This window comes from Syngnathus floridae, chromosome 21 (assembly GCF_059516105.1).
Source record: "Syngnathus floridae isolate MCC-2025c chromosome 21, RoL_Sflo_1.0, whole genome shotgun sequence".
Lineage (NCBI taxonomy): Eukaryota > Metazoa > Chordata > Actinopteri > Syngnathiformes > Syngnathidae > Syngnathus > Syngnathus floridae.
Genome location: NC_142433.1, coordinates 2,266,130 through 2,277,125, shown reverse-complemented (window position 1 = coordinate 2,277,125; position 10,996 = coordinate 2,266,130). Strand labels below are relative to the sequence as shown.

Genomic DNA, 10,996 nt, shown 5'->3' with positions numbered 1-10,996 from the left:
CTGTATATAAGACACAGCGAAGCGCGAGCCTTTGGGAAGCCCCCTCTTTCTAGGGGTCATTTCCTGTCTCTTGGATTCCCACATCCCCCTTACCCATTTTGTGACCGTGGAACACACACAGAGTGAGCGGACACAGCCGAAAGATGATGACTTTGCACATTGTGGAAAGGGCTCTTTGGAAATGTGAGCATAAAACGATGCAAGGTAATAAATTGGAAAATGGATGACAGAAGAAGGAAGGAAGGAAGGAAAAGTGTTCTGGGCCTGACCTACATTCTGTCTGCCACTGTGCCAGCACCAAGCTAGCCTGTAGCATCAGCATATTTCAACAGCTACGCGTGGAACGATGACTAATTTCGATTACATTGAGGAGACGATGCTTAGACGATGAACTCAGATTGTCCCCATGTGCGGTAAGGCACAAATTCCAAGGACTATATCTTCACCAACTTGCTTGTGGGAATGGAGGAGAGGAAGCAAAGAGGCGGCGAGGAGGTGGGATGGTGTGTTTACATGAGCAACAGCTGGTGGGATCATTAAGAGCTTTGACTCGGACTCATGCTCACGCGCACTAAGACGGTGCGCGCGCCTTTGCATGTTTGTGCGGGGGTGAGCGAGCGAGCGAGCGAGCATGTTTATGCACTTAGAGGGGGAAGGTGAAAGAAATTCTTTCCTATCTGTCACTGCGCTGAGATTTTTTTTTATCTGCACAAAGATGTGGACGACACAGGTAAAAATATTGGGACACGTGGCCATCGATGGTGGGCGGTCAGGCCAGCAAGGCCTTCTCGACACATCTAAACACTCGAGCAAAAGCTCTGACATCCATTTACATCTGAAATTTAAAGTGTATGAATTTATTCCCAACATCATCTGCAGTGTGAATCATATTTCAGCCATTTTAATCAAATATGTATAAAGACAGAGGAAGCGTGGGAGAGACACCTGGACAGGAAAGCGCTCAAACTCCATCTTCCTATTGTTCTCCAGATGGCTTTCATTAAAGGGGATGTAAAAAAAACTCACAATACAATATAACAAGAAGAAAAAAAAGTGCTTGTTTTTACAAAAACATACCACTGTAACATGGGGAACTGCGTTTCTTCCTTGGATTCTGTTCAGCTCCAGAACCAGACCCAGGACTACAAGAGCTTCGGTCTCCACTTTGAGAATGCAGAAAGGGAGAACAGAAGACGTACTTCTACATCTGGAAATAATTGCTGCACGCCTTTGCCCTGTTGAAAGGGTAGCGAGGGTAGAGGGGGGGGGAGAAGGGGATGGTATAAAGGAAATAAGTGAGAACAAGCCTTTGATGGATGAAGTTTGAAAGAAAGTGCACATAATCAGACTGAATCACATAATGACTCAGAGAATGGGCCTTAAGATCTTAAAACGGCATTACCACAATGACCCTGGTTGGGAGCACCAAGCCCGTGAAAACATGAACTAATGAGCATGGATATGTAGAAGTATTTATAATCTGTATTATTGCATTTTATTCTCTCAGATAATACAAACAGATTAGGAACAAAACGCCTGTTCTCTACTTTTCATCCCAAGAAATGTGAGCCATCTGATTTGCAGCAAAATGACCTGATTCTGTCAAACATCGCCCTCTGCTGTTTCAAGAGCCACAATGACATTTTTAAACTGCAGTTTTGTTCAACCGCATGGTCTCGAATGTTAAAAAAAAAAAGGATTTTATTTTTAGTTCTGCTTTGGTGTTTGACAAAGATGGGAGTGAGTCAAATATGTGCAAATCAAACCCAAGTGCTTACTTGGAGAACTTCCCAAAACTACAACAAACAATGATGGTATGCATTTCTTGCATACTGTCATAAACAATCATACGCGTCGGAGGTGTGTTTGGGAAAGAGAAACGTGATCTAGGGGATGTTAATAGCTATTCTGGAATCAGCTTTCATTCTGTTAGTTTATTGATGAGCCACTCTGTCTCTTCTTTCGCTTTTTAAATTGCACAATGTTCAAGTCATTGCAGGCTTAATGCATTGGGCCTTGTTGTACTTGACTGTGTGACAGGTGTGGTTCAAAGTGTGTCCATGTGCCAAATTCATGCCAGGGTGTGGTGCCCGTTGTTTGTTTTGTGAAGAATGAAATGTATTGTTATTAAGTGACATGTTTCCTGAGAAGTACCTCTCTTAATTTTCTTACTTAACAGTAGGTGTACCTGCATAATGACAAAGCAAATTCCAAACACCTACAGCCATGCAATTTTCACAAGTTTCTGCAAAAACACTCAACTCTCCCAAATGTTCCCCTCCCTTTCACTGTTGCTTCTCCTTCCCTCTTGTTGCCACAGCAATAGGCGCAAGCAGGAAGGAGCAGCCTTGTAAGGAGGGAAATTTGTTTTGTTGGATAAACAAAAGCTGAAGCAGCAAGGCAATGGCAGGCATTCCAGGGAACATAGGGGCATACTGGTCGGGAACACGATTTGCTGATTTTGTATCATGTGCTGCAAAAAAAAACATTCTTCATGTGTACGTTACCTATCTCTTTTTACATACATTATGGGTGTTTATTTTCTGGCTTCTTTGTTTTGACGGTTAACTTTCTGTCTTTATAAACGCCGCCAGCAAATTGCATTTCTGTCCACGTCATTCATTTTAAAACGTGTCAAGCCATCCTCAGTGAACGTCCCCGTATGTTAATCCCTGTTTATGATTGGCTAAACGAAACGCCACTCAACCAAAACACCACCCAAGCCCCGCCTCCTTCTACAGTTTTCACGCAATGAAGCGAGTACTTCCCGGACAGGTACTTCACCTCTTTGCGACCAGGATGCGACGCTCTTATTTTCACCTTGGAAGCCAAAGGGTTTCTTCTCACTGACACTACCAAAACAGGTAAAGAGAAACGTCAATATTCGTTTTAATAAGCGCCGTGCCGCGCCGCGGTCAGGTCTTTGATGTCGAAGTAAGAACACCGCTTACCGATAGAATGACTAACCAGACTTCGTCGGGACTTTCGGTGAAATATCAGAGCCTGAAAGCAGTACCGTATTACAATGGGGAAATAATTAAGATGTTGACCATGTTTTTCACGCACCGGTTCGACGGTAACGTCGGGAGTGTTGGATCTTCACTTCCTGAGGAATCTCAGTGATGGCAGCGCCAAGTGGTGGGACCCCAACAGACCTAATTGAACACCTGTGGCGTTAGATGGTCGACGTTGGCGCCTGTCTAAAATTCCACTACTATTGCTTAAATAAATCACCGATGAAACACTATAAAGTATTATTTACGTTATGTATAAACTCTATCTGTTTTTTGTTTTGTTTCCATTGTGTGATCTAGAAGAGCATACAACATACAGTAGCCACAGTACTGTATTTTTTTATTTTTTTATTTTTATTTTTTAGTTCAGGCAGTAAAGAAGACCAAATGATAGTAATCAAAACAAAAACAATCTGGTCTTATTGAAATGACTGCCTAAACAAATGTGAAATATGTAACAGCACTGTACAAAATTGATTAAGGCAACATCACAAAAGTGGTTTTATATAGAAGTCAAGTCATTCATCCATCCAAAGGTTAAGCAAAAGTGTTTTTCCTCGTTCCATTGGTTGACATCAGATTGGCTGACATCATTTATCACTGTCACACTTTCTAGTCCACACCTACTTTAAACTGTTAAGCACACCACCTTAATTAATATGCTCGGTTGCCACTCAGCGTAGTTGTTCTCCCTTGTGTACAAATAGTGATAATGTGAAAAAGAACGTGACAAGCAGCCTAACTGGATGCAATTCATGTTTTGTTCCCATGGCAACGAGTCATAACGTGATCGCCACACGATTACAGGCTGCTGATGTCGGCATTCAACCATCACAGGCATTACATTGAAATCAAGCATGTTGTTAAAAATATGCCCGCTCAGCACCACACTCTGTGGACATGATGTTAGAGGTCAGATAAGGGGTGTTAAGTGCTACTGCCACCATATGTTTCCCACAAAACAGCTGCTATAGTTATCCCAAAATGTGGGTGCTTCAAAATGTAATCTGGTGAGTCTGTTTAAAGCAACTTGCTCTCACAGTCTGATAATCACGGGATCATGCACAGTTTTTACTGGATAATTCTGGTAAGAAGCTTTCCTGCAAGATCTGCAATCCATTTCTATGCTAATGCAATGTCCGGTTGATAGCAGTTCATGCCGTTATGGAAAGCCGTTTGAACATTGATTCCATATTTGCCCGAGTTAAAATCTAGATTTAGCAGAGTTTTGCTTCACTAGCGACTAGTTCTTGGACCTCAAGATGGAGATCAAGAATATCGTATAAAGTATCTGCTCAAAGGCCAACTCATTAGTTGCGAATGAGTGTTTGTTTTGTCACTCCTGCTCATGACTGGAAAGTCCAGTCTGACATTTCCTCAGGCTGGAAATTACTCAGGCTGTCTGGGAAACTGCTGAACAACACATTGAAGCTTTATTATATAAAAGTAATGTAACTTTTTTGGGCAGTAGTAAGGATCCCGTTCCCCCATTTTAGAAAAACAATCCCTTTGCGTCACCTTGACACCTTTCTTCCCTCATATATGTCTTGTGACTTTGCTGATGACATAACCTCATTGCACCTTTAACAGATCATTTACACGCTTTTGTGTCATTAATGATTAACACTTATAGGGATTACACAATTTACAGGTTGCCGATTAATGGCCTTTCGGACAGTCGTGATTATTATCCTTTCAAGTTGGAGTAGGCTTGTTCTCTTTTGACTTCATCCACCACCAACAACAAATAAACTGAGAATGAAAAGGAGTTAACCGTTGAAAAAGCATAATGAGCATAGGAAAGCTTTTTCGAGGTGGAGCGTGTTATGCAATGGGCGACTTTTACTGACCGCTGATGATGCCAGTCAGCCGGACTGTAACATGAGTGTGAGAACTTTGTTGAGCTAAATTAAGCTATTGGAGTGTATTGTTTCTCTGCTGTGTGTGTTTTGCAGTCCAAGGCCCGGTGTGGATTCAGTATGCTTTTCACCGCGCTTGTTATGGCGTATCAAAGCACATTCTTTCCTGTTGATGACTCACCCACTGGGCACGGCACCGGCTGTAAGGGAGCCCCCGAGATGCCGCAAAATAGCTCACACACTCATTGAAACCATTCCACTCTTTGCATAGAGTGTATTGAAATGCGCTTATTAAATAGAAGATTAATATTCCCCCGTCAGCCATTTTGGGACGCATTGTGTTGTTCAGGTCTCCACGTTCACTTCACGGTATCATGCAGACATGAGGCGTGGCTCAGAAAGAAAGAAAACGCTCATAGCGCTGCAACAAAAGCATGAACAAACACAGCCCAGTTGTGGCATGTGGGGCAAAGGGAGGAATGTCTAGCACGGAAACATGAGTTAAGCAGAGAGCCGAGTCCTTATCCCCAAAAAGAACCGGCATTGGTTGCATGTCTTTGACTCTTTTGTGCTTGCATATTCACATGATCATCATCATAACCCGGGTTTCTCCTACCCTTTCTCGGCAGCACCAACTGCTGTCACGTGACCTTCAAAGGTCAGAGTGCTGCTCTCGGCTGCTCCACTGTGATCTCCAGCACCGGACGTCGCGCACCAAAAAGGAACGGCGGCAAAGATGATGTCACCGTCGCCAACTCACAGCGACAGTAGTGGTTCTTCCAAGCCAGATAATAACCAGGTGAGTTTTTGTTTGCTGAGTTTGCTGCAGATTCAATGTTTTTTTTTTAATATATATATGTGCTGAATTGCCTGCTCCCCCTATAGGACAGTTGGGAAATTGTTGAGGGGCTCCGGGGGGTTCCTGACGTCATGCAGCAGCCTGAGCTACAGCAGGGTTTCCTGTTAAAGAGAAGAAAGTGGCCTATGAAAGGATGGCACAAAGTGAGCGCCTCATAAGACTAATTGGGGGTTATTAAAGCTGATGCTTATTGAACTGGAACAAACAGCCAAACACACAAGGCTGACAAAGCATCATTCCACTTAATGTCCTTGGAGAATTATTAACTTTGCTATTGTGTTTCACCATTTAGAGATTTTTCCTGCTGGACAGGGGCATCCTGAAGTATGCAAAACATGGCACGGATGTAAGTATTTCCTTATTACGCTGTTGTTGTCGCCATTTTTTTATGCTCATGCACATTTTGTTTCATCGGCAGCTGAGAAAGGGAAAGATTCACGGTTGCATCGATGTCGGCCTTTCCGTCATGGCAATCAAGAAGTCGACCATGTGCATCGATCTGGACACGGAGGACAACATCTATCACCTGAAGGTACTTTTCAGGAATACATGCAAAGTAGGCCACTTATGATATAATTCAATTCGCTACTTATTTCCGGAGCACAGATGAAGTCTCCCGAGGTATTTGAAGAGTGGGTGTCAAAGCTGCGTCACCACCGTGTGTTCCGGCAGAACGAGATTTCCTCATGTCCTCCTTCTCACCACTACCACAGTCATACCTTTTCCTCGCCCTCCCTCAACAACTCTATAAGGAAGGTAAGTTGGGTCAGTGCAAGCTGATTTGTGGAAAATTTCTAATTTCTAATGAAGTCATGTGTTGTTTTACGTCCCTCTCACACAGAGGGGGACTCTCCCCAAGCAGTTGTCCATCCATCAGGCCAAGGTCACCTCTTGGCTTCACTCCTCAGAGGACATGAACAAGTGTGCCAAAGGTTTGTTCAAACACAATTAACTTTACTTCCTCATAATTGTTCCACTTCTCTTACGGGAAGTTTCATTTGAAAATAATGATGTTGTTCACCCAGACTTGGTCGAGTGTGAAGCCTACCTTCAAGAACTCAACCTGCTGCTGAGTAGTATGGCGGTCATGCATCGCACGTATTCTTCCTCATCTATCAGCGGACTACAAGTAAACAAATACACTCTTTGTTCAAATGGGATTATGTCAATCAGATTGGGCTCACAAATGTGATTATCTTGTGTCATCTACTTCTGACATCTCAAAGAAAGAGAAGAGGACCAAGAGATGGCGATCCAAGAATAGCAAAAATAGCAAAGTAACGACACAGGTACTTTTCATTTTTTGGCCAATGCACATTGTGTTTATAATAGCATATAATGTTACTTCTTCATCTTGCCTTTCAGATGCCTCAAAACAACGCCTCCAATCCTAATCTCCCTACGATGGAGGCCAACAACCAAGAAGCATCCCCGGTATCTCCGGACTCTCCCGTTGAGGTTTCTCGTATGCAAGAGAACTTCAGCAGACTAGCAAACAACAGTAAGTCCGCCCCTGAGATCTTCCATGACATAAAAATCCATGTTTGTGTCATTTTAATAACAATGCCCTTTGTTTCTGTTTCTTTCTCTTCAGTCCACAGCACCTTGAAATCAGCCCATAGTTCTCTGTCAGCAGAAAGGGAGAGATTAAAGCAAACTATTGAAATGCAAGCTCCCCAACCCATGCAGGTTACGGCCTTAAAGAGCGCCTATAGCTCAGTGAGTGATGCACCCATGTGATTACACAATAAACACCGGCCCTAATAATTCTCCCTGCCGACTTTTATCATCCGACCAGGATTGTCCAGATGAAGGCCATTCTTTGGTCCACCAGGCATCAAATGAAAGCAGAGCATCAATCGCCGAGTCGATATCAGAGTTCTACGATGCGCAGGAATACCTTCTCTCCTCGTCCTCCTCCGAGAATGAGGTGATGCTTGGTCGGCTTTATAAACTCAGTGCTGCTTTTTTCACTCAGGTCACTCTTTTATTATTCAATCACACATAGGGCTCTGAATTTTCTTTCATATTTCTCTTTGGCTTATAGAAAAAGGCAAAGTGACATTGAAAACTTTTTAACCTCGATAAAGCTTTAATAACTGAAGCATCTGTGGTTTATTTGAGAAATCATTCAGCGTTTTAGTCAAAAGCTTTCTGACCTAATTTATCGGTTCACTCTGTTTGCCCGCTGACCTTTCGCTATTGCTTTGTCGCCAGCTCTCCGACGATGACTCGTATATCAGCGACGTGAGCGACAGCATTTCCGTGGAGACCTGTAGCAACGGAGGGAGCAGACACAATTCGGGTACATGAAACACACGGTGCTGCGTCACGGGCAAAGGGAACCGAGCTCGAGGAGTGTGACTAATCCGCTCGAGTGTTGCTTTTCAGAGACTGATAGCATTCCTTCATATTTAATGAGCGTTGAACTCGGTCGACGCTGGAAGGCGCGTGGAACAAATCTGAAAAGTGCCATCGTGATTGTCGACGGTGTAAATTAAATTACGTGCATCCGGATGAGCTAATTTGAGAAAATCGAATCCGCTATGGTCTGTGATCAAATATGTTGGCCATATTTTTAAGTCCAGCTAATTTGGCATCTTGGATTTCTTCTCCATTTAACTGTTTCCAACTCTTGGCAGTGAGCAGCGTCGGATCTGTGGTTCGCCGTCGCACCACTCTGCCCTCGCCCAGTCCCCCCAGCAGCGTGAGTCTGTGGAACATCCTCAGGAACAACATTGGCAAGGACTTGTCCAAGGTGGCCATGCCGGTCCAGTTGAACGAGCCACTCAACACCCTGCAGAGGTTTTGTGAGGAGCTGGAGTACAGCGAGCTGCTGGACACAGCCAACAAGACCACCAACCCTTACCAGCGCATGGTGAGAGGAGAGAAGTTTTCATTCGAAATAATAATACTATTTAATCACCATTTTTTTTTTCCTCCACAGGTATATGTTGCGACATTTGCCATCACCGCATACACTTCTTCCTACTACCGAGCTGGAAGCAAACCTTTCAACCCGGTCTTGGGAGAAACATACGAGTGCGACAGACCCGACAAGGGCTTCAGGTTTCTCGGGGAACAGGTACGTTTGACACGGGCAATAGTGAAGTTTGACTTTGGAATGTCGTATGGCTTTGTCAGTGCCTCGGCAACGCTGCGGTAATTTTGAATGATTGCTAAGATGCGGTGACTCATTCTAGTTCGTATCTGCATGAGGAGGAACAGCAACCACTTCCTGTTTTCTGAGCATTTTTTTTTTATATCCCTGTCATCACAGGTGAGCCATCATCCACCTGTGTCAGTATGTCACGCTGATTCAAAGAACTTTTCTTTTTGGCAAGGTGAGCATGAAGAACGTGTTTATGTAACGTTCTGATGATACTTAAGGTCAAATTTGTGTTAAGAGCAGTTGTCTAAATATATTATTCTGTAGCTTCTACATGTGTGAGATGATTTGTAAACTGCACTGAATTTTGTTCCCTTCCTTTTTAGATGTTCGCTTGAAAAATAAATTTTGGGGCAAATCCATGGAAATAGTTCCAGTCGGTACTACCCACGTCACACTGCCTTCGTGAGTCATTTATTTATTTACCATTTGTGGGATGAACACTCTCTTCCTGCCACACTAATGTAAACCAGAACCTTGTAGCAAAGTATTCAATGGATTGAACTTGATGAAGTGCACAACTTTGTTTGTAGCTTCGGGGACCATTATGAATGGAACAAAGTGACCTCCTGCATCCACAACATCCTCAGTGGGCAGCGATGGATTGAACACTATGGAGAGATGACCATCAAAAATGTCAACAGTGACACTTGCGAGTGTAAAGTCACATTTGTCAAGGTCAGACGGTACAGATTTTCCCAACATTTTCCTGAATGCAACACACTTGGTACTAATATAGTTATAAGTAACACTATCAAGTATACAGTGCCCTCTGCTGACCAAAAAGGGAATAACAAAAATAGCCAGCCTGAAATTAAATCCTTTCACACTTTTGACAGGACAGTGTTGGATGTTCTTTGTTTTGACATTTGATTGCCCTTTTATGTCTTTCAGGCAAAATCATGGAGCTACTCTGTCAATGAGATAGAGGCTGTGGTGACCGATTCGAATGGAAAAGTGGTACACTCCATGTTTGGAAAATGGCACGAGTCCATTTTTCAGGGCGACCCGCCCTCTGCCACATGCATCTGGAGAGCAAGTGAGTGAAGAAAACAGAAGTATGGCGCCGACCTTACAATGAGGTCATACTCTGTACGCTTATTTGTTTCCGTAGATCCCATGCCAGTGGACCAAGACCAGTACTATGGCTTCACTAAATTTGCAGTGGAGTTAAACGAGTTGGATCCCATCCTAAAACCCCTACTGCCCCCTACAGATACACGTTTCAGGCTGGACCAGAGGTTAGCATCAGTTCATTTTGCTTTTGGAGTAAATTTTGGGAGGAAAAAGTACTAAAGAGCCTGCACACACACTTCTCTTTGTTCAGGCTTTTGGAGGAGGGAGATGTGGAAGGAGCTGAAGAACAGAAGCAGAGGATAGAGCATCTGCAGAGAGAGAGGAGAAAAGTGCTGGAGGAAAACGACATGACACACCAACCGCGCTTCTTCAAGTATGCCGCCACTCGAATGCACAATCAGACGTGCGCACGCGTGTCTTCTTTTCCACCCGCACGACAGTGAGATAACATATGTACACATGTTAGTGTGCCACAAGTGATAGTCTGTTCACGCCCCATTTGTTCAACACAATAACAAAAAGACACACAAGCACCGTGAATATTTTTTAATTGGGTTCGTATAGAAAATATCTACAACTACTTTAATTGTATTTTCAGGAAGTCGGAGAATGACTCGTGGGTGAGCAACAACTCATACTGGGAGCTGCGCAGAGATCCCGGCTTCACAAAAGTGGACTTCCCTGTGTTGTGGTGACGGCTTTTATTTCCCTGATATGACCCATAAAGAGAGAAGCGGAAAACTGAAGTGAAACAGACCTCAGGTGGTCTTGATCTGTGTCGTGGTCACCCAAATCAGAATGGACTTCCTGTGCCCTCTTTCATGCACCAGCAGAATCGTTTCTCGTTTTAGCATAATCTTTATCTTTGTCTCATCTTAATTGTGATTTACACTGTCAGTGTAGACTCAAATCAAAGTTTTATGGATCAACGTTTACCAAAGTGCCTTGGATTGTAACCTAAATAGAAAAAAAAAAGACTGCTGCTTCTAAATCGATAATAAACAATACTAAAGATGGA

At 43.4% G+C, this 10,996-nt stretch overlaps 2 protein-coding genes across 8 annotated transcripts in view; one reads left to right on the top strand and one right to left on the bottom strand.

Moving 5' to 3' along the window:
* tril (TLR4 interactor with leucine-rich repeats) overlaps window positions 1-3,189 on the bottom strand; it is a 17,877-nt gene extending 14,688 nt beyond the window's left edge. For 4 of the 6 annotated variants that reach the window (XM_088365805.1, XM_088365807.1, XM_088365803.1 and 1 more), the window contains exons 1-4: window positions 3,067-3,189; window positions 2,952-3,003; window positions 2,785-2,852; window positions 1,078-1,235 (exon numbers count right to left, since the gene is read on the bottom strand). The gene's annotated coding sequence lies outside the window, so the exon portion shown is untranslated. Of the gene's footprint in view, window positions 1-828; window positions 995-1,077; window positions 1,236-2,784; window positions 2,853-2,951 lie in introns of those variants that run through there. The other 2 variants (XR_015855128.1, XM_088365808.1) reach the window with 2 other exon arrangements.
* On the top strand, window positions 2,699-10,996 carry LOC148379803 (oxysterol-binding protein-related protein 3-like). 2 transcript variants are annotated; one of them, XM_088365802.1, is made up of 22 exons: window positions 2,699-2,864; window positions 5,503-5,672; window positions 5,759-5,875; window positions 6,025-6,078; window positions 6,151-6,264; window positions 6,339-6,488; window positions 6,574-6,664; window positions 6,758-6,861; window positions 6,959-7,021; window positions 7,098-7,233; window positions 7,327-7,451; window positions 7,531-7,662; window positions 7,950-8,037; window positions 8,375-8,610; window positions 8,680-8,817; window positions 9,013-9,076; window positions 9,228-9,306; window positions 9,435-9,579; window positions 9,796-9,940; window positions 10,016-10,142; window positions 10,229-10,351; window positions 10,577-10,996. In XM_088365802.1, the coding sequence occupies exons 2-22, from the start codon at window positions 5,610-5,612 to the stop codon at window positions 10,671-10,673; spliced, it is 2,391 nt and encodes a 796-aa protein (XP_088221928.1). In that variant the 5' UTR covers window positions 2,699-2,864; window positions 5,503-5,609; the 3' UTR covers window positions 10,674-10,996. The 2 variants fall into 2 exon arrangements, with proteins under 2 accessions (XP_088221928.1, XP_088221927.1); XM_088365801.1 differs by having other exon boundaries at window positions 6,025-6,264.